At 30.2% G+C, this 27381-nt stretch overlaps 1 protein-coding gene across 2 annotated transcripts in view; it reads right to left on the reverse strand.

Moving 5' to 3' along the window:
* LOC111625274 (lethal(2) giant larvae protein homolog 1-like) overlaps positions 1-27381 on the reverse strand; it is an 88521-nt gene that overhangs the window by 49598 nt on the left and 11542 nt on the right. For both annotated transcript variants that reach the window (XM_023368376.1, XM_023368377.1), the window contains exons 5-12: positions 22482-22536; positions 20385-20539; positions 17305-17525; positions 14064-14279; positions 11333-11485; positions 11026-11201; positions 8824-8912; positions 3149-3302 (exon numbers count right to left, since the gene is read on the reverse strand). In XM_023368376.1, coding sequence (XP_023224144.1) covers positions 3149-3302; positions 8824-8912; positions 11026-11201; positions 11333-11485; positions 14064-14279; positions 17305-17525; positions 20385-20539; positions 22482-22536 — 1219 coding nt within the window. The remainder of the gene's footprint in view (positions 1-3148; positions 3303-8823; positions 8913-11025; positions 11202-11332; positions 11486-14063; positions 14280-17304; positions 17526-20384; positions 20540-22481; positions 22537-27381) is intronic.

The raw sequence follows: 27381 nt of genomic DNA on the forward strand, positions 1-27381 counted from the left end.
TTTCAATATATTAAAAACAACTAAATAATTAAAAATCTTAACCTTGTCAACTTTTACTTCAAAAATATACTATGAATTCTATGAAGAAATTTAATGAATGATAAATTATACTACCAATTTATTTATTACTTAAATTAAAATTACATCATCAAAAGAATTTGAAATAGCACAATATACTATTTAGTTTTACTAGTTTTTCATAAAAAAACATGTTATAAATAATGTCACAGAACATTTTAATTAATAACTAGCATTTGTTTTTTTGCTTATTTGGAAATTAATAGAAATGCCTGAGAAATAATATAACGTTCACCAACTTTTAAATTTGAATTCAATTTTTATATAATGGAACTATATCAGACATAGCAATTTTTAATTCTGTAATATATTGAATCAATTGCAATTTTATTATGAAAAAAAGGAAGTAGCAATTTTTCTCAATCTATAAAATAAAAAAAAATTAATACAGCCACATTATAAATCAGCCAACATAAAAAAACAGCTGAAATATTGTATATATAATTTTAAAAAATCTAAAAACACCAAAAAAACTAAAATTTTCCAAATTTTTCATATTCACAAAATCCTACAACTTCTAATACTTTCTTATAGACTAAAAACTACACACCTTGCATACAATCTTCCAGCAAATATGATTTGAATTAAACACAAAACAACGTTTTTGGCCTCTTTTGGGGGCCTGCATCAAGCATCAAACTTTACAGAACATTAGAATTTCAAATTTTAAAGCTTTTTAAAAATTGTTTTCTTTTTGATGTCAATTCATTTTTGAATGTTCAACACGTGTGTTACATTTTACATATACTCTACAAATTAATATACAATAAAAATTAAGCAAAATTTAATGCAAATACATATTTGCTGGAAGATTGTATGCATGGTATGTAGTTTTTAATTTACCTACATTCCAACTATTAGAGATTTTTATGTTTCTTATAAACTTGTGATGTAGCAAAAAATTGTTATATTATAGCACAATAGTCTGGAGAATTTTTATTCAAATATAATATGTTATATAAGCAGTATAAGCAAAGGTTACTAGAAACTCTTTTAATGTTTTGCCAACATTTAAGTTTATAGAAATCACTTTTATATAATAAAAGAAGAATGTATATATCATGCTAACCTTATGAAGCTTTGCAAATATTTTTAACATATCACAAACATTTTTGGTCCACCTTAGCACATTCTTCAGGTAGAGTTCTATTAGAGAGAACCTTTTTTCAGTGCAATTCTGTTCTATTCCATTTCCAATGTGTTCTAATTTCCTTTCGAATTTTCCTTTTAAATTTTAAATTCCTAACGATGTGTGCCTGCATTGGCGGCTGTAACACTGAGTCATACATAGTCTGCCACGCCCTCGTGAGTTGTTTTTTGTCTTTAAAATTGATTGAAATGTCTTGGCGTTCTGTTTTGAAAATTTCTAATGCCTCCAAATTCCTAAGTTAATGCATATGCTGAGTTTGCCTGAACATGGTCGCCTGTTGTAATTCGGATGTTCGGGTTTCACTGGCATAGATCGCTAAGGTGGTAGTGTTTTTCTTCTTTTTAATATCAGTTTTATGCTCACAGAGGCGTTGTTTGAGCAATCTTCTTGTAGATCCGGTATATACAAGATTCCTATTGAATCTGTCATCCTTGAGAGGAATTTTATACCCTCCTGGCGCTTTTTCTATGTCCGCTCGATCTTTCTTGTTCCTTAGCAATTGTGGTGCATCTTTTGGAAGCCAAAATCACCCCCAAGTTCCTTTCCAATATTGCAATATATAAGATACATTGACGATGTATACATCATCTGGAAAACAAAGCCGAACATTGAAGAATTTATGCACTGTATGAATAACAATCCGTATGGTCTTACAATTGAATTAGAACAAATAAGCAATAAAGCAGCTCATTTTTTGAACATTAATATCACATTTAATGGCCGCAGATGTGATACTAAGGTATACCATAAACCAATATACATCCCATCTCTGTAACGATCCGCATGACTACAAAATGACAACCTTTAGGGAGCTTATTAGAATAGTCCACATGCACTGTAATCATTAATGAGACAAGCAGAGGGAAATAAAAAGAATAGCAGAAGTTGCTGAAAACCATGGCTATATCGAAAAGTTGAAATTTAAAATAGTGGACAAGCAAAAATGTTGACTTGAGGATCAATTGAGTAGAGTTTCAAAAAATACTCCGCAGTAAGATGTGTCTCCCTAACATGACTATAATGCAGGAGTGCCATATGCAATCCCTATATAGAGACATTGGGACGTATACTAATTCAAAAATAGCCTACAGGCATAAACTGGATGTATTCACCATGCTAAGGAACAAGAAAGATCGAGCGGACATAGAAAAAGTGCCAGGAGGGTATAAAATTCCTCTCAAGGATGACAGATTCAATAGGAATCCTGTATATACCGGATCTACAAGAAGATTGCTCAAACAACGCCTCTGTGAGCATAAAACTGATATTAAAAAGAAGAAAAACACTACCACCTTAGCGATCTATGCCAGTGAAACCCGAACATCCGAATTACAACAGGCGACCATGTTCCGGCAAACTCAGCATATGCATTAACTTAGGAATTTGGAGGCATTAGAAATTTTCAAAACAGAACGCCAAGACATTTCAATCAATTTTAAAGACAAAAAACAACTCACGAGGGCGTGGCAGACTATGTATGACTCAGCGTTACAGCCGCCAATGCAGGCACACATCGTTAGGAATTTAAAATTTAAAAGGAAAATTCGAAAGGAAATTAGAACACATTGGAAATGGAATAGAACAGAATTGCACTGAAAAAAGGTTCTCTCTAATAGAACTCCACCTGAAGAATGTGCTAAGGTGGACCAAAAATGTTTGTGGTACATTAAAAATATTTGCAAAGCTTCATAAGGTTAGTGTGATATATATATATATACATATATACATATATCACACTAACCTTATAAAACAAGAATATTTGCAAAATAAAAAGACATACTTTTTATTTAAAAACTTTCAATTTTTATATTTTATCTTAATATATAATTTTTTTCAAAATGCATTATCTATTTATTTAACTTCTCAATAATGCACTACTACAGAAAATTTCAATAATTATGATCTTTGTTTAATATATACCTTTGTTTTCCTTCTTCGTTAGATGGTCTTGTTGGAGTTTTATCTCCTTTACTACGCTGAGAACGTCTTTTACGTAGTCTGCGAAATGACTCTCTCAGTGATTTCTTAAAAGATTTTCTCCTTGACATAGCTGCATCTCCAGTTGCTGACAAATCTTTAATCAAAGTAAATTTTTTTATAAACAAATATAATAAAACAGTGGAAAATCATTACTACTTACAAATAGTAGTAAGAAAATAAGTAGTAATGTAAGTAGGAAAATAATATTTTATTTTTAAAAATTTTATAAATTTATACATTAACATTTCTCATGTATTATGATATTCATAAACATATTCTGTATTAAATAAATTCCAATTTAAGTAGGATTTTCTGATCCAGAAAACAAATAAATTTATACTTAAGATAAACTGAACAGAAATTATAACAAAAAAAGGGCAGCATGTTAGGAAAGGCATAATAAAACATTAAAATATAAAACAACAATAATAAAAAGTTTTTCAAGTTATATAAAATATAATGGCATGGTGCATTGCAGTCACCATGCATACAAATTTATCTCTGCAAATAGTATGAGAAGAGAAAGTTCTGTAGCAAAGGTTCCTTATAGTGGTCAAAGACACTGCTGCAGAATGTTTGCACTAATCTCAATCAAATAATCATAAATTTCTGGTGGTTTGTCTGGGACATCCAGAACTTGTCTGCCATGTATGTTTGCCCTAATGTATATATTACATGATTTTTGCTTCTTTTCTTAAAAATTAAGTATTTTTTAAGGACTTAAAGATTGCAAAAAAATTTTTAAGCCCCTATAGGGACCGTTTATTTTGAAAGTGGTGTAAGTCCATTTTTGGAAAAACTTGAGAAAACACATAATATACATACAATTTAGTGTGAACTTTTTATTTATAAACAATTCACACTTAACATTTTAAAATAACCATAAGCTTTGATCAACTGAAAATTTATTGGTAAATGGCATTGCATAACCATTGATTTTGAAAGTGGTGTAAGTCCATTTTCTACAGTCTAAGCACTTGGGCTGTCCATAAATTACATGTGCATTTTTCTTGAAATTTTTACTTCCCCCTCTTGTTCCAGTTTGTCCAAGTTTTTGTAACCTTTCCCCTCTATGGATGTCCAACATAACTCTATCCCCGTTAAAACCTTCATCACTTTATGAATGATAGATACCATAAGTAAAAATGAAACATACAAGAAACTTTGAAATAAATATAATAAAATGCATACTGTATAAATTTAAAGAAATAAATGGATGTCCACTAATACTCAACCCCCCTTGTCCGACTTGTCTTAACCCCCTCCCTCCGTTTCAGTGTGGATATCATTTAAAGACAGCCCCTTACAACAGAGGAGTAAAACTATAAATATTACCAACAAATGTACAATTTGATGGAATGTAAAAAATCCATGTAATGAATCTAAATGAAAAGCAGTGTCTAATGGTAAGCTCATAATAATGATAAATTTATCATAAAATAGTTTAACAATAAGTAAATATTTTAATGTTCAGAATAAACAATACTATTTTTTTCTTGTTATTATATATGGACAAAATCAGAATAAAACATAATGTGTTACAATGAAAACTGAGTTTTACATAATAGAAATTTAATGAATTTTACAGTTCAATAATTATGAAAGTGGTGCAAGTCCATTTATGGCCCAGAAAGAATATATTAGTTTAGTTAAATTCACATAGAAGTCGTTATGCAATCAACTTACATATTTCTAAAATCATAAAAACATTGTCAAACTTAGTACACTTTATTTATATATTTTGAATCAACTAAAATGCAAATGTTTAAATATCTCAAAAGAAGAAAAAATGGACTTACACCACTTTCAAAATAAACGGCCCATATCTTCAGACTTTAATGAATGCTATATACCCAAAGAATTGAGTATAATGAGTCTCTTTAACCATTTAACGTTAGATCTAAATCACATTGAACAGCATAACACTTTGTATAATTATGGACGATATAAATAACTTGTAACTGGTCAATGTTTAACAAACAAGCAAACAATCTCATACCATAAAAGTTCATTTTTATTGTCAGGTTTGTGATTAATTTATTCATTATTTATTGATTAACTCTTATTTCCCCAAAGTACCGATTTGCCTTCCCCCCTCCTTCATAACGATGTTCCGGGGTAACGATTCGTCGATACCGTAATAAAAATCGATTTTAATGAAAATTCTTGGCAACAGATGCCACCACTTGACGGTAGTGTGTTGTTTACCATCTGTTTCACATATTTGTGTCCAGGTGGTGTTTTGTCGACTCAAAAATTTTTATTTAGCGATTTTTTTTTTAATTTAAATATTTTCCAATTTATTTTATAACATATTTACGTAATAATATTACTATAATACGTTNATGTTCAGAATAATCAGAAGCATATTAGACAAGATAATGTACTTAACTTTAAATAATTTGGTACATAAATTCATTTTATTCACAACAAATAAAAATAATCTATTTAAAATGAAAAACCAACATATTATAAAATTAATTAAATCAACGTAATAAAGGTTAATATTAACCAGTGATGTCTACAAACTAGCTACACCACAATCTAATTGACAGATAAACTTTCATGAACTCAGATAAGAAAGTGGCCAAAATGAAGATAATGCTAAAAAACAGGGCCACAAATTTCAAATGGAAACTTTAAATCTGTTGACAATAAACTTGTTCAAGGTAGAATATGGTTATTTATATGATCAGAGTCCGCATGGCAGTTTTTATTTCCTATCCAGCAAAAATCTTCTGGTGAGAACAGTGCAACTTTCTTCTGGTCAATGTTGTACATACTGAAATGGACAGTATAGGAAATGTAGCACTTTTGGCATTGGGAAAACAGTGGAAAATCATTTGAAACTACTTCCACAAAAGGACACAAATTAGAAAACATAACTTTATCCCATTCAGTGAAGAACCCAACAATTTAAATTATTAAAAATAACTTTACAGGTAATAGTTAATGCCTAAATCTAAATCAGTTTACTATTTTCTTCTGTAATAAAACAAACAGTCCTTGACTTAGATAAGTAGATCATTCAACAATTCTACACACAAGAGAAAGTTAAAAGTTTACATCTCATACTGTCAAACCTAATGGGAAAAATATTTGACTGAGATTTTATCACAGAACTAGATCAATCGATAGATAATTTCATGACTTTAAAATAAGTGGCCCTAGCCATCCCTTTGCAAGAAAATACTTTAATTTTATGAAATAAAGTAATAAATATTTCAGAAAAACAACATTAAAATTAAAAATTTGTTTTTTAAAGTTTTTTAATAATAGAAATTAAAAAAAACGAAAAAAAATAGAAATAATACAAGACTTGATCCACAGTTCATTATTTACAGCAATTTCAACTATGCCTTCTAATCCTGCTAATGAAAATTCAATTCCTACTATTTAAAGTAAAGAATTTCATTAAATTCATATGACATGTTCTCATGAAAGAAGGCCAGTGCCATATAATCATCTTTCAATATGACCTATTTCATAGTAAAACATCAGCAAAATCTGTTTCCCATATTGATAGAATAAGTTCATATCTAAACTTATTCTTTCAATATAAATAAATAAAAAATAAAATTGCTGCAAGCTCCTATATATTCTACCGTACATAATTTCATGAAAAATTCTAAAATTTATTTTGTAGTAGAGTGAGTGATCAGTTAATGAACATAATCCGTTCCAAGACTTTGTTTGCTATCTGAATTGTTCGTTAACAGATTATCAATATACCATAAGTTTTTATGGGAATTTGATTAATTCATTCTAGAGACCCCCAAAATAAAAAATTATATACTTTCTTACTATGTTTATTTATATGTAATAATAAAAATACATATATACACAGTTCCATTTTTTCTGTTTGTGGGGCATTAAAGAAGCTGTCCAATGCCAATTGCTTTTCACTCTTCTTCAGGATTTTTCAGAAGTNAAAATAAAAAATTATATACTTTCTTACTATGTTTATTTATATGTAATAATAAAAATACATATATACACAGTTCCATTTTTTCTGTTTGTGGGGCATTAAAGAAGCTGTCCAATGCCAATTGCTTTTCACTCTTCTTCAGGATTTTTCAGAAGTAATTAATAGCATTGTTGTTGTAGATCCCTAAGCCTATTAACCTCAACCTGGTTTGGATGCCATTTTAAAACCATCGTTCTGACATCCTCCCATTTCTTCAAACCATCTTTAGTAGCAGATGTCAGCATTAATTTTCTTTTTCAGAAGAAAACATATCTTGCCAAGTTTCTTGATGTTCTTCATTCAAGAGTTATTGGTATTCTTCTGTCGTCAGATCAGTTTCAAATTCCATTATGAGCTTTTCAATGTTCTTTATTACTTGGATGTGATTTTTGTTACTCCTTTAGATGCTTGAGTCTTCTTGATTACACAGTATATTTCTTAGATAAGATTGAACTGTGACCTACTGTAGACCTGTTCAAGCCATACTGCCCAGTAACATAGACATCTTCTACCCACTCTTTACCTTTAACTATTATACTCTCACCTTTTGAAAATAAAAACAGATGCAAAACTTAATGAGTGCCTGCTCGACAGTTTCATGAATACTATAAAAAAATTCTTTCTGTCAGAAAAATTAAAGGCTGGAATTACAAGGGAGAGTTTCAAAGTACGGAGGAATACTATACGATCAGTATATATCAGGGCTGAGCTCTGATGTCGACGTCTCCTGCACTCCAAGAAGTTTCGAATTATTGCCTGGAGACAATGGAAGACAAATCGATATTCATTATTTTATGCTGCTTCTTCTTGTGTTTGTTCTGTGAGGTGTTCGTTGTCCAAACATAAAAATCTTTTGCGAAAGTGTTTGTTATCTGATTTGTTCATAGTCCGAACTGTTCATTAACTGATCACTCACTGTATTTTTGAATAATAATCAAACTCTATGTAATTGCATATTCAAACTGAAAAACCAGTAAACATTTATAACATAGGATTTTTCTTGGAAGAAAAATGTTTATTATAGACACATTTAATTATTTTTATAATAAATTTTTCATTAAATTTATTAAAAATTAAAATCAATCAAAAAATTCACAACTGAAATATTTTACGAGACTCATATCATCATTGAATCATTGACAAAAAGAATGGATTCTGGTGATTCTTTTTTTTTAAATTCATCCAAATGAACAACTCACTAATAAATCATCCCAGCTCTAAACCTTTGAAATCATGACTAAAACCTATTCTGTTATCTGGTTTCTGATTAGTCAGCAGAGAATGATTTTTGTAAAACATACATTATTCCATGGTTGTTTTTAATTCATAAATTAGAAAATCAAGCACTTTAAAGCACTACAAAAAGCATTAAGCACTTTTTTAAATATGGCTTTTTGAGATTTGCAGTAATCAGACAATTCTATCTGAGAGCATTATTTTTTATATCAATGAGTATATATCAATTTTAACAATTAATTTAATGCAATTTTTCTTGCATATAATAAATATTTTTATTTTGATGAAAAAAATTATTGAATGAAGTGTTTCATATTAATGAAATATCACATATTTTCATAAATATATATTTCCATGAATGTCTTCTCCTTATAAATTACTTAATTTTATATTAATTAAGCTTTTAACTTACCATTTGGATTTAAAGTACACTTTGACATCACAACTTTGTCTTGAATATAATCATATAAAGTAAATCCATGTGCTGTTCCAGCTGCCACTCTAATATGATAAAATAACAACAACAATAATATATAAGTCACATGATTATGAAGTTAAATAGTTTAATTTAATAATAAGAATAATACACATTTTTTAAATTAAATAAACTAATAGAATTTTTATCATATATAAAAATATATGATATCAACTAACTTAAAATGTGAACATAACTAGAAAATTATGGCATGTTTAATAAAAACAATTTTTTTGGTTACATATAGATTGTATTTTCTTAATAAATTAAACTGTATTAGAAAATAACACATATGAATGATTTTCAATTGTCTCATGTTCAGAATAATCAGAAGCATATTAGACAAGATAATGTACTTAACTTTAAATAATTTGGTACATAAATTCATTTTATTCACAACAAATAAAAATAATCTATTTAAAATGAAAAACCAACATATTATAAAATTAATTAAATCAACGTAATAAAGGTTAATATTAACCAGTGATGTCTACAAACTAGCTACACCACAATCTAATTGACAGATAAACTTTCATGAACTCAGATAAGAAAGTGGCCAAAATGAAGATAATGCTAAAAAACAGGGCCACAAATTTCAAATGGAAACTTTAAATCTGTTGACAATAAACTTGTTCAAGGTAGAATATGGTTATTTATATGATCAGAGTCCGCATGGCAGTTTTTATTTCCTATCCAGCAAAAATCTTCTGGTGAGAACAGTGCAACTTTCTTCTGGTCAATGTTGTACATACTGAAATGGACAGTATAGGAAATGTAGCACTTTTGGCATTGGGAAAACAGTGGAAAATCATTTGAAACTACTTCCACAAAAGGACACAAATTAGAAAACATAACTTTATCCCATTCAGTGAAGAACCCAACTTCCCACTTCCATCATCATCTTACTCAACCACCTTTTCTCTTGCTTGCTATTTGATCCCTTAGATTGATCACTACAACAGTCATAAACAAAACTATAAATTTCATGGACCACTCATCCAGTCACCAAACTACATGTGCATATGGAGAGTAGAAACAACAGACAGCCTACTATTAAAGCAGTAACATGAGGTTGAACTTTTGAAGTAATGCAAAACATTTCTCATTCTTCTCTAGTTATGAAAATTTTTCTAGTTATGAAAATTTTTCACTTATCTTTAAAGAAATGTTTAAATGATTTATATTTTTATAGTTTCAATTAGATTCTGACTGAATTCAACTGATTGCTTTATAGTGCACAATGTTGCATCAAATATCTATATGTAAATGTATAAAATATAGATTAGATCTTTTTTGAATCATCGTAAGTAAAAATCCAATCAAAGGTGTGATAATTCTAAACTTTGCACAATTTGCATACAATGATATACCATATTTTCTTGCATATGATAATTTTTGTGAACTGTGTATTCGCATTTTTTACTGGATGCTCACCCTCTGGTGTTTAAAAACAAACTCATTTTATCTGGGTCGTTTGAATCCTTCTTGTGTATTGTAAGGAGTAAAGATGAATAGCAATAGGAAACACAAAGCTTTTGAATTGAAATTCCAAAATCACACAGGAGCATGACATAAGTTTTAATCCAATCCCATGTGAAAACAGATTATTATTTGGAAATCAGAAAAACTCATAAGTGTAATTGATGGAGAATGGATTCGATTGTTAAGAATTGGCAAAAAGGTTTCTGATTGTCCAGCTTTACATAAACAAATTATATTGTCGATTTTACAAGATTTTTCCTTAAAGTTTAAAATTAAAATGCCAATAATTTTTGCAGAACAATGTGTGCATTTACATGCATTTGATATTTTATTTGTGATTTAAACAAAATAAAATTAAAATTGTATTAATAAATCTAATTTTATTTTGATTTTTAAAGTCACACCCTGTCCTTTAAGCAAGATCATCTTATACATGAATAAATACAGTAATTCACAGTAACTGTAAGATTATAACTTAGGTGCCAATAATAATAATAATAATATATTACTTTACACAATTAAAAATATAAATTAGCAATACATTAAAACTGCATCCATTTGAAGATATTTACTAGCATCAAGTTATTTTGCACTATAAATAATATTTTATATCTAATTTCATGCCAACAATACAATAAAAAAGGTCATAACACTTACAATGACCAATCAGAATGAAGAGCAAGAGCAGTAACTGCTGCAGGTGGTGATAGCTGCAATATCACTTTTGGTTGATAACCATTTTCTAATTTTTGAGCACCTGTTTTTCTGTTCAATTGACTATGTCCTTTCCATACAAAATTATCTCGATCTCCTACAATATTTGCTGGTGCATACTAAAAATAAAAATGAAAAATTTATTGTAATGTATTTTTATTGCAGCAAGGTTGGTAACTATTATTGTTATATCCTATCATTTTCTAAATTTCTGTGTGGATATTAAACATAAGAAATTAGATATACATGCCGTTATTTCTTTTTCTACTTCTTCACTCTGTAATTCTAAAATAATTACTTGTCCAGCAGTGCCTGCAATAACTAGAATGCCACTTAAAGTACACAAATTAATTTTTTTAATAGCTAAACGTGGGTCATCACTGTATGGATCAAAAGTTCCAATCTGTAAAATAAGCATTTACTTCTATAAAATTATTATAAATTATGGGATTTATTTCATATATATAAATAAAAACATACAAAACTATTAAATTAAACTCATATTCTTTATTGTGAAAATAACAATAAAACTTAAGTGAACAAACAATGCACTCAATTTTTAAAAAAGTAAGTATAAATATATAATTATATTTATTATGCACTAAAAATATCATCTAATATTCACTTGTCTATATTTACTTCTATAAATTACAATTGCTATACAATTTAAATTTCTTTATAAAATACTGTATATTTGTAATTTAATTCAAATATAATAATAATACTAATACTCATAGATTCAGTCATTCTACGGCAAGCACACAAACAACACAGAAACATACACATGGCATATATAGACTACAGAAAAGCATTCGACAGTGTTCCACACAGTTGGCTGCTACATATTCTACACATGTACAAAATACATCCATCACTCATTGCATTCTTCGAAAACACTATGCAGCACTGGAGAACAACACTGCATCTCAGGGTTAGTAACACTTCCATACAAACAAACGAAATATTCATTAGGCGAGGAATTTTTCAAGGAGATTCCTTGAGTCCTCTCTGGTTCTGCCTAGCCCTGAATCCATTATCCAACATGTTAAACAACACGCAATATGGCTACAATATCAGACATGAAAAAACAACACAGTTTACACTGTCACATCTCATGTACATGGACGACATAAAACTTTATGCATCCACACAAAAACAACTTCATCAACTCCTACAAATCACACATTCATACACTAAGGACATACAAATGGAGTTTGGCCTAGACAAATGCAAAAAACTTCACATAGAAAAAGGAATCCTGAAGAAAGAAGATTTTGCACTTGGAAATGGAGACGTTATTGAATCCATGGAAGAGGGCGAGTTCTACAAGTACTTAGGATTCCAACAGGCCAAACTAACAGAACATACACAAATAAAGCAACGATTAATTAAAGAATACCAAAGTAGGTTAAACGCTATACTTAGAACACAGTTAAATGCAAAACACACAGTTAAAGCAATAAACACATATGTCATCCCAGTACTCACATACTCTTTTGGAGTTATACATTGGACTCACACAGATCTCGAGCAACTCCAAAGGAAAACAAGAACAACACTTACTAAGCATAAACAACATCATCCTAAATCCGCCACAGAAAGATTAACCCTTCCACGTAAAGAAGGCGGACGTGGCCTGATTGACATAGTTAACCTTCACTACAAACAAATACAGTCACTGCGAGAGTTTTTCTACAAGAAACAAGAAACATCACAGTTACATAAAGCAGTAACTCTAGCAGACTCAAATAACACACCATTAAACTTACACTCACAACATACAGACATGACACAACATATAAAAAGCATAGACAACATTAAGCAATCATGGGCTCAAAAGGCTCTCCATGGCAGGCATCCTTACGACCTGGCCCAGGATTTTGTTGACAAAACTGCGTCAAACAGCTGGTTAGATCGGGGATGCCTCTTTGGGGAGACGGAAGGATTCATGATTGCCATACAGGATCAGGTCATAAATACTAAAAACTACAGAAAACACATACTCAAAGATACAACACTCACAAATGACACATGCAGAAAATGTCACATCATGCCAGAAACTATACAACACATCACTTCTGGTTGCAAGCTCTTGGCACAGACAGATTACTTACATAGACACAATCAAGTAGCAAATATAATACACCAAGAGCTTGCAAAGAAACACAAATTGGCAGACATCCACGAACCATACTACAAGTATATTCCACAGACAGTATTGGAAAATAACACGCACAAAATGTATTACGACAGAGCCATAATCACAGATAAAACAATTTACCACAACAGACCAGACATCACACTCATTGACAAACACAATAAAATCACATACATTATAGACATAGCCATTCCAAACACTCACAATGTACAAAACACATGCACTGAAAAAATTAGCAAGTACACAGAACTCGCCCAGGAAATAAGGCATCTGTGGAGGATGGATAGGGTGCTTATTGTACCTGTTGTTCTCTCCTGTACAGGTGTGATACCACACACGCTACACAAAAGCCTGGGAACATTACAATTGAGTAGAAATACATACATCACACTACAGAAGGCCACTATATTGAATACATGCCATATTGTTAGGAAATTCCTTAATACAGACACTGACACACACATTTAATTTTAGTTTTGTTTTGGTTGCTATGCCTTGACTCTGGTCCGGCATAGTACACAGCCACCGGTGTGAACCAAGTGTAACTCACAAAACCCAATATAATAATAATAATAATAATAAATAAAGTACTTATAATATCAATTTCTTTTAATATAACTAATCAAAATTATCACCTTTTTAAATATTCCAGCAAATAATTTAATATCGTAAAAATGTTTTTGATCATTTTTAACAATCTTCATCAGTTAAATGATAAAGTAAAAAGAACCTTCTTTTTACTTTATCAAAAGGTGATAATTTTGATTAATTCTTTCTAGTTCCAGTACAAGTTAATATTTTTATTTAATATAAAAATTTTTACTTTACGAAATGGCGGCCATTCTTCCATCTCTTCAGAAGCATTTTGTTCATGTTCCTCACTAACAAACAGGTAAGAAGTCTGCAGAGTATATAAATGATATAAAGATATTCCAGATGCATCCCAAAATCTTACTGATCCATCTTCATGTCCAGTCAGAAGTATATCAAATGTTGAAGACTTTTCAATCAAGTCTTTTCCTCCATCAATTGGCCAAATCTAATTGTCATAAATATTAAATAATATATATACAGTATAGACTATAACCTGTCATAAATTACAGAAAAAAATTAAAGCAATTTTAAACTGAAAGTAATTTATTTTTTTAATTGTAATTAAATTGAAACTCAAAAGTTAACAATTAAAATTTAATAGTCAAACACTTAACCATTAAGATTTAATGGACTGTTTTAAGAAAAATTTGAATATGAATAGCGGTAAAAGGAATGTAAATTTCACTATAAAAAGAAATTTTCTATAGATATAGGATATCACATCATTATAATAGTCTAATAATAATGTAGTGTAAAAATGATTTATTAGTTACTTCTGATAGAAAATACTTTTGCTAATTCAGGTAATACTTTTGAAAATATCAAAGCAAATTTATTTATTTTATTTTTACATATACATAGACTCTTGCTAAACTGATGTCTTTTATCTCACTAATCTGGCATTCCTCTGCAAGGAATGGCATAGAGATTAGTGATATAAAAGGTCAGATTAGTGAGATAAAAGACATCAGTAATTCTTTATTAAATTTGATGCTACATAGTTACTAGCTGTAGTACAGATGTATTTAAAAAACAAATAAGAGATGTATTTGTAGAAGTAAAAGAAATTTAAAATGCAATACAGCACAATTGAGATGTTGATTTTCTACTCAGTACAGTCACTTCAAAAATGTCATGTATATTTACTTGCTTTAATAAAGATGCTCATTAATGGCACGCTTTGCAAACAACCATTTTACAAGCAATACATTGATACTGCATGTCTGGCTGTTGGATTATGTATGCAGGAAAATACCAGCAGTGTGAGATATCCTAAACATTTTTGATGATTTCTTCTGTTAAAGCCTGGTCTACTCTATAATATTCCTCATTCAACCAATTAGTAGTGGCCACTTCATCAACAACTTCTCTTGGAAGCTTTGTGAAACATATCAACAAACATAGCATTCATAAATGATTCTGAATTGACTGACTCTCTATCACTCAATATACAGACTTCAACTCATTGTCAAAAGTCATGCTTTTTTTCCAACACTTCACTATTGTAATACTCTCCACAATGTCTCATATTTCTGCTGTTTGGATAACAACATAACTCATATTGGTTGCTTTCCACACCTTCAATATAGTTTCATTTTCACATTCATCCAATAGGGAAGTAAGAATGCATGTCAATAGCAATGCTTAATTGATTCCAAAATTCCCTAATCCATAGGTTGAATTAGAGCTGTCACATGTGATGGGAAAAAGACAACTCATATATCACCTAATTTCAGAGACAAGTCAGAGGGATGACCAGAAGTGTTATCAATTAGGAGGATGGCTTTTAACAAAAGTTTCTTTTTCTTCAGTTCACAGAGCTGGTTACAAATTTATCATGAAATCACAGAAAATTTCTGAGTCTCATCTTTCATCTTACTGTACTGAAAACATCATAGCTGTTGGGCTTTTCCAATCACCAGGAAAGGAATCTTCCATCAACATTACAACATGTCATCAGTGTAATGTGCTGTTTTTTATACCCACAAACTTCCTTTTCATTCTTGGCAGGAAGGATTTTTGAAGGAAGCATTTTGAAAAAGCACCAGTGTCATCAGCATTGTACACTGCAGTTGGAGTTAGTTGTTCTTCCTTTATCTTGTTCTCCAGTTTATTTTTTAAACTCTTCTGCATCTTTTTCATTTGCTGACCAACTTTCTCCAGTAACTGTCAACTGCCATGTCTTTTCTTCCAATTTAATAGCCAGCCCTCACTTGCTGTAAACCGTTAGTTGCTGCAAGTTCTTTGTCAAACGCCATTGCACTTTTCTCTGATCATTTGTATTCCTTCACTCTGTTGCTGTATGAGCCATTTGTAAATGGCTGAATGAAGTTTATCATTCTCCAAGTCACTGTCTATTTGAATGGCATATTATCAAAGCTGATTCTCTTTCATCTTTATGTCATAAATAGTGGTATATCCAATGATGTACTCTATACTAATGAATTTTTCAAACAATCTTACTTTAACTTCTCTAAAAATTTCCAATTTTTGCATGAGTTCTAATCTAAGTATTTTTTTTTAGTCATAATTGAAAGACACCACACCAAGTCAACCACTTTCCACACTTTTAAATCAAAACTGAAACCTCATACATGTGTGAAGTTTCAGTTTCAATAAATGGCATCACACAGAATGGTCATCCATGTGACCCACTCCATTTATATCACAGCTGGAGGATGGATAATTGACAGGCCAGATTAGCAAGAGTCTACTGTATATACATAATAACAAAAGGCAAAAAATGACTATCCCAAATTATTCAAATTTTAAAACTATTTCAATAAAATAAAAAATTCTCCCCTTAATTAATTGCTTAAATTAAATATATTAAGTAAATTGATATATCTTCTTCGTGCCATATCAGATTTCTGACGTCGGCGACACCCGACGCAGATTAATAATACGCCAAGGTGTTTACTAGGGAAGGTTAGTACCCAGAGTGGTTTCCCGTTGCCTTCTCTGGGGCGCGATGTTACGCGAGGGGAAAGAATGCCTTCCAGGAGGACTTTTATGGGGAACTGGCCTCCTATTTAGTCGTTATTGGCAAGGAGAAAACCCGGAAAACTCCAAGCAGCCAGCCTGTCCGATCGCGGCGCGAACCCATGACCGAACTCCCAGTGTTTAGGGTACGAAGACCGCTCGGCCACTGGTGGGCCAAATTGATATATATCTATAAATATAGTTCATGTTTAATTTTTTAAAAATCATGATGCAATTTGAATAATTCTACCAAATACTGATTATTATTTAAGAATCTGGTAAACTCACAATTAAAACTAGTTAATATTTTTTTTTGTTAATTTGATTAATTTTATAATAATTCACAACTGAAATTTTTACATGAAATTAAACAAATCCAACTGATATTTATATAGCATAAAACTCAATTATAAATGGATATTCAAGATGCATTCGTTACAATTTTTTAAATTTAAATGAATTATAAAAAGTCGAGTCAGAAATCTTACCCTTTCTGTGTATTTCCCAGAAACTTGTTTATTTCCTGCTGTAACAATTTTGTTCCAAACATCTTGACCAATATTAGTACAATGTTGACAACATGTGATAGCTGAAGAATGCAAACTTGATAAGTATGGTAATCTAAATGGCAACCAATCTTCTGATTCTAAGTCAACAGCAATTAATTCTTCTTCAGCAAGAACAATTAAAGAATGTGGATTGTCAAATTCTGTAGAGAGATAGTTCCAATATTTCTTAAGTAATCAATTTTATCTAAAACCAAAACTGAAAATCAAAGTAGTATGTTTACAAATATCTATTTTATAACTGCAAAATATTTTAGGCATTAAAACTTTTAATAAACAAAACCCTATTAATTGATTTAATGTGAATAACACAAATAAACATCATGGAGAATTGCACAACTGTTGGGTATGATGAAGTTACTTGTCATGAACACATTGTCCCTAGATTTTATCAAAATTTAAAAAATTTTTTTTAAATTCTAGTATCTGAGGCACTTTATTGATTTTTTCTCAGATATTCTATCATATACAGTTGAGAAAAATAGTTAAAATATTACTGATATATAGTTGTCACCATGTACAAACAGAGGATGTAGTTAAATGTAACCTCATGTTTGACTGGCTATTGAATCTGTTCTCACCAGATTGGTTTCCATTTATTTTGTTTGGATGAAGTTACTAGTTATACTAGATAAAGTTACTAGTTATACTGTGCCTTTAGGATATGTGATGTTTGTTGCAGCTGTGTTCATGCTGGAAGAGTTTAAATTATCTTACAGGCTGGTTGGTTTAATGTGCTATTTTATTTTTATTAAAATTGTTCAATGTTATTTTGTGAATTTGACATTATACAAGTATATTACTTTTATATTTTTAAATCTTGTGTAAATGCTTTTTCTAAATTATCTGCACTTAAAACTTTTATTTGAATTTAATATATTTTATGATATATTGATTTTTTTCAGAAAACTTTTACTTTTTAATGATTTTTTAAATGTATATTTATGTTATGTGTAATTGTTGTTCAAAAATATCTAATTAATAAAATATTTACCCCTGGTCTGGAATTGCTATAATTTTACCCTTATTTTAAAATTTTTGTAAAATGGCTTCATTTCAAACTGAAAAGTTCTGTTCAATTTTCCATTCAGAATTCTTTCACCTAAAGATGACAAATATACTCACTGAAAGTGCAGACATTTAAGAATTTAATAAAATTCTTTCATGTTTAATGCCATAAGACAGTTTATTAGTTACTTATTTCTAATTAAGAACATTCTTATACTAAACAGTCAGCACTGTGAAAATTTCAAACTAACAAAAGGTAGGTTAAAAAGATCCATTAGTGGAATGTATAAATGTAACAAAATTGGACAAAGTGACATCAGCTGTTTGACATTAGAGAATCTTAAAATAAAATAATATAAAAAGAAAAGCATTCAGTGAAATTTTAATGTGAAAATACAAACTGAAAAACTGGTTCATCTACATTTTCTAACCTGATTGACTAATGTTTGACAATTTTTGATGAGTTTACTAAATGATTTTTGTTTGGCAACAACTTAATTATCATGATGTTTCTTTTGTAGAATCAGTCAATTTGCACATTTAAATGTTCTCGTTACATTGGTTTTCTTCAGTTTGTCCATAAGTGAGCATAGTTTTAGAAAAATATCTTGCAACTGCATGAATAATGTGAATAATTTTTGTTATATTTGTAAAGAAAGAACTGACATTTACTTAAAAAAAAACGAAAAATCACTTCACTGGTATGTATGGCATATCATTTCTATTTTAGTTATAAGATCAGCACCAATCATACAACCAAAGTAGAGACAACAGGATAAGGAATGGGCTCAAACAGTTGCAACAGCTGTTTGAGCCCAACTATGAAACAATTCTGTCAGTTGCTGTTCTCACAGTAGGGAAGGAACCCAAAGGTCACAGACAACTGTGATTTTTGGATGGCAATCTCCATTCAATAAAGGTCTTTTAAGAAGAAAATACAGATCATAAGTTATCACAATATTTCATCTGTAACTTGATCTGTACATCAGAGTAAAAAAATTTCAAATCATGGGCTACCAGAATCTTTTTCACACAAGTATACAGAAAAAGACAAAGTAATAGAAGCTAATGATGATGATGCTGAGCTATCAACACATACAAATCTAGATTTCTTGCTGAGTACAGATGAAGTTTCCTCATAAAATAAGCCAGAATGAAACCTAGAACTGCTTAAAAATAAAGCTAAGTTTCAAGCAGGTTAAAGCATTGGAATTTCTTGGAAGAAGACATATCAATTATAACCTTCATTTTTTGTTGTCATTTTTTAAAATGGATGATAATCTTGTCTTCTGTAGTGGTGTAAATGGGCTTATTGGCAGCCATTGATTTAAGCTACAATCCATATGAATGAACAACTGTTCAGTGGCTCTTCCTAGACAAGCCTGAAAACTTCTTTTACATATGAGAACTAATTATTTTGTTTTTCACTCACACGTATCTACAACATACATGTGAGTGAGGAATGCTATCCTATAATAACAACACATGTTTAACCTATTCCCTAGTATTCCCAACATATCTTGGCCGAAACATGACCTTGACGTGCGAACCCGAGATATCTCGTCTCTGCATCAAAACGTTTTTGACACTAGATGTCATTAGTTGGCATAATTTTTATATTAAAACTAACTTCTGAAATATAATTTTTCTTTTGTTTTTACATTTATTAATATGTCTATTTTGTTTGTGAAAAATAAAAAAGTAATTTTGGACAATACAATAGTCACGATTATTTTTATCTAAAACGTGGAATTTTCATTAAGCTTAACATCAACAAAAATTCAACCTGGAGTGACATGCAACGGAAAAAAGTTTTAACATGGGATAGGTTAAAGTAAAGCATTCGTTTAATGTAAAAATTGTGTTGATATTATCAGTTTTGTGTCGTGCAACAAATTAAAATTTGAATATAATGAAATAAATCTTTAGATTCAACAAAGTGTTATTGAATACATATATTTTAGTTAATATGAAAATCATATATTTTTAATCACCTGAATTTTCACCCATATTAGATATGGTAAAAAAATCAATGACTTTTGAAGTGAAATCTAGCACTTGATGACGATCTCCATGCATAACAGTAACTGTATTTCTTTCACCAAAAGTAGCACGAGGCATGCCACCAGAAAATATTATATAATCATCTCTGCAAAAAATAAATACAAATTTTAAATCATCAAGATTATAACACTATAAATATAACACATTAGTAACTCTGGCTTGATATAAAATATTTTCTGTCAAAAATTATAAAAATATTTTAATCCATTTTACAAATGAAAAAATTACATAAATTATAATTTCCAGATTAATTAATTATAAATCAATGCTCATTACTTCTTTCTTGATTATTTAAAATATATAAAAAATATGATCATCAACCCTATAAATTTATCCTCTGTATGGAGCATTTGGTACATAAAAGATTACAAGAGCATCGATATAATACAATAAAAGAAGAAACCATCACCACCCTGTCTATTTATGCTAGAGGATGATGTGCAACTTGATCTTCAAAATGCAACTCTGATCAGACAATCCATGTAAACTAACAATAGCAGGGCTTTTGACGCTTTAGAAATCTACAAAGCTGACTTGATGGGCAATTGCATTAACTTCAAAAAAAAAAAAAAAATGCTTGGCAATACTTTTATGATAAACCAAGCAATACCAACACACATTATATATTATATTTCAAGTATAGGTATAATTAATTCTTATACTTGTATCAATTTTTATCTTGTACATGTTAATTAACTCATTGTAGACTGACAACCTAATCTTTATTTATTAATTTATTTTGTATTTTTATATCTTTATATTTTATTCCAAACACAGGTAAACTTGGTTAAAAAAAGTTGAAAAAGGAGTGCAAAATAATTTGAATCGAACAATTTTATTGATAGTTATTAAGTATTACAGATAAAATGTAATTAATTTGGTTGTCACATTTTCCTGTTAAGCTTAATTCATACCAAAGACAATTTGCTGGCAAAAGTGAAAAAAACAGAGTAAATAACATGTCATATATGACATCATTTCTGGCAAATTTTAATTTTACCATTTTGCTAATTGCTCAGAAGTTTGAAACTGTTGAACTTTTTGCTAGCAAAAAAATTTCATCACTTTGTTGTCAGGTGTTTCTTATAGTTTTTAAGATGGTTACAAAATCATTACACAACAGATGTCAAAATTGGCATGATATTCTTGCAATTCACACTTATTAAATATTTCTCACCCAACATCCTCTTTTTTTAACATATCTTTCATTTATTGTAAAAAATATGTAACAATGATTAAAAACAGAATGTTGGAAGTTTACATTAAAAAACCTTCATACATGAATACTGGAACGCATATAAATTAACACTCAAAAACCTTCACAGTCCAGTATTAAATATTTAATAAAAAATAAATGCTTTTGACCATACTTTCGGTATGGTCGAAAGCGTTTGTTTTCTATTAAATATTTAGTACTGTACTGTTAAGGTTTCCGAGTGTTAATTTATTGTTTTATTTTTACTAATGACAGTTATCTCTTACTTATAAATGGTTGGCTGCCCAAATTTCAAAATTGCTTTTTGCAGTCCAGGCCAATTTTGCATTTGTTTTCTGCTCTTTATTCAGTGTAAACTAAGCTATTCCAGGTTTGAATTATCCAAAAATTAGAAAAAAAATTTGAATTAAACAAGTAATATTTACACTAAAGTTATAGTTCAGAAACTCAAGGAAATCTGTAGAATTCAAATTAACCAAGTTTGACTGTATTTGAAATTCATATTGTTCTTTTGTGCATTCCAATTTAGAATGTTGTTGACCTGAAGCAGATCTTGTTTAAGATTGAAAACATTTGCCAAGTTTATATTAAATTTATTTACTGAGATTAGCAAGATTTTGTTTGGTGTATTTTGTTAAATATAATGTAAATTTCAGCAGATATTTTTGAAACACCCAATAGAATTTTAATTTTAATTGCTATTTTTTAATATCATACTGACTAATAAATTATAATTGAAATTGAATGTTAAATACATGATATTTTATAATATAAACTAACAATTGCAATATAGAGTTAAAGATATACTTACTCAGCCTTTGCTGTCTTCCATACAATTTTATTAATAGCTTTACAAGGGAAAGGACCTATATAAAATAAAAATTTAATTTAAGAAATATGCAAAAAATTGCAACTTTCATGATATAATTTATTATAATTATTTTACAATTATAACAACATATTTATTTTGTTAAATATTAAAGCAGTCTAAAAGATATAACAAAAATTTTATTTTTTAAAACAGTTTACATTTAAATAACTTTTCTTTAATGATGGATATCCCAGTGTTCTCCCCAGACCCTTTCGGATGAGTATTCTGTCTGGATAAATTTAATGACTGCTCACCCAGCCATTCAATCTGATCTGACATCCCAAAAGACTGATAGTTTCTTTAGCATTAAAGGAGTCAAGTTAAAAAATTCAGCGAGTTGCTTAACTTTCCTGGAAATATTAAAACTGCATGTGTGGTGCCATCTGTTACATTATTTTATTGTTTAAAACTTTTTATATTTTTAATTATTATAAACTGGCAAAAAGCTTAATTTTCAGGATAAGGAAGAGTTTAATAAAAATAACTGTAAATGCTAACAAGTAAAATCATCCTCAAGTCCAACCCTACTCAAGATGTGGCATGATCCCCCTTTATCTCCCCATTCCTCAACCTTTAACCACCATAATTTAATAGCATCAACCCCCCTCCAATATATAAACTTCCCTGCAAAATTTCAGAAATTTTCAACAAAAATCACAGGAGTTATTAAGCTTTGAAGAGGGTGAAGAAAATTGTGCATCCACACATTAATATCCATAACGTATAGAAAAATTTTCTTTGCATTTCTCAACATTCAAGATCCCAAGTCCAAAAATGTAAAAAGCTCAATGGGTCAGTTTTTGACCAATCATCATACAACAGAGCCAGGAAAATAAAGTACCTTAACTTTTGTTGTTTTAAGTAGAAGCAGAAAGTCAATAACATTAATAACCAATAGAAAATGAAGATGATTGTGACATTAATAAATCAACACAAAAGACACAACAAAATGTAATGTTGATCACTTAATACTGCCATATTAGAAGGCTTTTAGATATCCACCAATAACTTTCAAAAAGAATGGTTAGAAAACACGTACACTGAACCAATATAATGTGTGGTACGAACGACGAAACAAAAACAAACGTTTTCGAACCTCTTCTAGGTTCTTCCTCAGGTTCCTTTAGCTTTTTAGCTCGTAAATTCGATATTTCAAATAACTTCGTTCTTGCGATCGAACAGTATTGTATTTTTAACATCCTAAGGAATGGGAAGGACCCTCCTAACCCCAGCAGAAGACCGGGGGTCTATAGTGTCCCTTTGAGAGATAACAGATTCGACAGGGACTTAATATATATAGGCTCTACTAAAAGATCCATAGGTGTCAGAATACAGGAGCATAAGGCAGACATTCGTCACGGGAGAACCAGCACGGCCCTCGCTACATACGCAACAGACCCGGGCATAGTTGCTGACTTTAATAGGACCAATCTCCTCCTCGGTGCGCCTCCCAATGAACATCTCAAGTGGTTAGAGGCGATGCACATCTTTAAATCCTCTATCGAAACCACGTGCATAAATTTTAAAGAGGAGATGATCTTGTCGATGGCCTGGCAAGAGTTGATACATAACACGCTTTAACTGCTCGTTATTTCCGAGCAAGCGGACATGTCACGCATGCGTGACGGATAATTTAAAAGAAATGTTCGATCTTAAGAAAGAAATTATTTAAACAACATTCGTTAATGTCTTTCGTTGACGGCAGTCGTTAGTTTGAACGGCATGCGCGACACATCTTTTAAAAAAGAACTGTTCGATCGCAAGAACGAAGTTATTTGAAATATCGAATTTACGAGCTAAAAAGCTAAAGGAACCTGAGGAAGAACCTAGAAGAGGTTCGAAAACGTTTGTTTTTGTTTCGTCGTTCGTACCACACATTATATTGGTTCAGTGTACGTGTTTGATATATAAGTGTGGTGAGTTGTGAGTTTTTTGAATGGTTAGAAATTGAGCGTAAAATATTGTATGACTGTATCATCCATCTTAAAATTCTAGCATCACTTTGATGGCACCATAGTGCCATTGAAGTGATGCTAGAATTTTGTGGTAGGTGCAAAAAGTTTCCAGCCTAACTATGTTTTAGATGTTACAGGTCTAAAACATAGTTAGGCTGGAAACTTTTTGCACGTTGTTTTAGACGTTATAGGTCTAAAACAACAATGTCATTTTTCAATATAGTTTCTTGCAGTTCAACACACTTATTACATCTTGAAATTAGTATTTCAATACTCCTTAAAAAATAGTCTGCAGTTTTATCTGCAAAATGCTTAAACTGCATCCTGCAACTTTTCATCACTTTTTCAAAGTCTTTTTTGAGTTTTGGAATCAGATGATAATCACTAGGAGCCAGGTCCGAGCTGTAGAGTGGATAGTCAAGCTCCTTAAACCCACACTTCTTCACAGCAGCATTGGAAATGGCAGCCATGTGCACCTGTGCATTGTCCTGCAAGAGACAAACATGTTGCAAATTAATGCAACAAGTCTTAACTAAAATGAATGTTTGCAAGAGACTTATGCTGTTTTAAAAACTGTTTTATTAGTCCACATACAGATGGCACAATCTGATACTATCATTATTTTTATTCCTATCATGTCTCTAATATAGTTAGGCCAGAAATTTTTGGCACCTACCTCATAATTATTATTTTAGACATTCTATGTTTTTGAAATACAAAATAGATATGTACATAAAATTTCCTCTTATTTTTTTATTGTTTTCTTAACTTCTCACTTGAATGATTTTTTTTTCAATGAAACAAGTTCTTCATTAGCTGTTTTGTTGCTTGGAAAAGAAAATTTTTTTATTTTCTATTGTATTTGTTCAAAAATGAACAAAAATAACAACAAATTACTGATTTGCTCATATTAAATTAAAAAATAACAATATTTTGTATTTATAAACTCTGCTTTAAAGTTAAGCCAGAAAATTATATTTAGTTAAAAATTTTAATTAATTTACAAAACAGAAAACTGATAAACATAGCAGATAAGGCAAAATTAATAATATAATCATCAATTATTGATAAGAGATGTTGCAGTAGCTAGTTCCACATCACAAATTAACTCCTGCACAATCTCTTTCAAATGCACTTCACTACCTAAGTGTATGTGTTTGGATTATCTATGAACATGATAAAAAAATCTGTGTGTGGAATATATGGAGATAAAAGTGGATAATATACAACTTCAATTTGTAACCATTACAAATACTAGAGTATGGAAAAAAGAAGGAAAAGCAGTTTAAGAAGCTGAATGGAATACGACAACAGGCTAAAATCTCAAAAAGAATATTTATCATTTGGCTTAGAGAATATTCATTTTGTTTACAAATCAATTTATGGGTCCTAGGCAATTGTAAATGTCTTGTTTGCCTAGACATAATTCCAGTCTTGTTTTAGGAAAACATTTAAACACACTTTGAATAAATTTTTAGTAGTATTTTGTAACTTAAGTTTGTATTTGTTATTTGATTGCTTCTTGTTCTCATTTTAACTGTTAGAAGCAAGAATAAAATTGCTTGAGAGAATGAATCATACAGGAACACACAACAAATATAGACAGACAGGCTTTATTGATTCCAAAGGATACACATCATCAGTCCTCTTTTAATTTTTTTGACCAGAATGATGTAAAATTAAAAGAGGACAGATGAGGGACATGTCCAAAATGTGTATTCTGTGCAATCAATAAAGCCTATATATCAATCTTTATTGTGTGTTCCAGTACAATTTGTTCTCTCAAGTAATTTTTATAGTGGTATATTTATAAAATAAAATTTTGAATAAATTATGATAGTACAGAAAAAAAAATTATCAAATTGAAGAAATCATTGCCAAATTGCCAGCTGGCTTGAAATATTGCCAAATCTGGTGATAATTCACCAGAACTAGCAAGGTTGCTTGCACATTGCCCATGAATAACTACGCAGTATCCCTACTAAGTTGGCACCCTAAAAACTGATGACCAGCATATATCATGTAGTCATTGGTGATGAATTACACACAGAAAATATCACTAAACACCAGTGCTTTTTTTGGGAAAAAAAAGGTGGTGGAACGCCCACTTTATATGCAACTTCATCGGTGACTGTCATTTCAACTGTTTTATATTTCACTACTAGTGAAATATAAAACAGTCAAAATGACAGTCACTGGTTGCAATTAGCACTGCGATTCCTGCATTGCTGCCAAATCATGACACAACCAAACACGAGCTGAGCAGTATGTCACAGTCACCACAAACCAAGTTTGAGTACGCATGCATTGTACACAAGATTCGGCACATAAGCATGAGCAGGACAGTCTTAATAATTTTGTTGCCGATCTTCTATGCTCAACAGAGCGATTCAATGTGGATCAAACATCAAATTTTCAAAAATTCTCTTAAAACTTTTAAAATATATTGAAAAAAGGTGGTGGAACGCCATTCCATTACGTTCTATGACAAAAAAAGCGCTGCTAAACACAACATGAACAATGTATAGCATGAGTTAGTTTTACAGCCTGATGTCTATTGTAATGTTCAGAGTTCCTACTCAAATTTTTGTTTTGAATTCCCTGACTTTCCCTGACCAACTTTGTCCAAATTCCCTGACCCTCACATTTTTTAGTGTGGAATATCGACATAATAAAACAGCATTTACTGTTAACATTGAGTACATTTAGCCCTCTTTTTGCACAGTTGATATGCTTCAAAGACTGCCACATTAAAAAAATACAGTACATACATCCTGTAGAAAAATGTTTGATAGAATCCACAATTTCAATGTAATGAAAAAATAAGCAATTTACAAACAAAACACAAGCTTTTTATTTTATCATCATTTATCATTATTATTTGT

The sequence above is a fragment of the Centruroides sculpturatus genome, unplaced genomic scaffold (assembly GCF_000671375.1).
Source record: "Centruroides sculpturatus isolate CEXI.00-Female unplaced genomic scaffold, Cexi_2.0 scaffold221, whole genome shotgun sequence".
Classification (NCBI taxonomy): Eukaryota; Metazoa; Arthropoda; class Arachnida; order Scorpiones; family Buthidae; genus Centruroides; species Centruroides sculpturatus.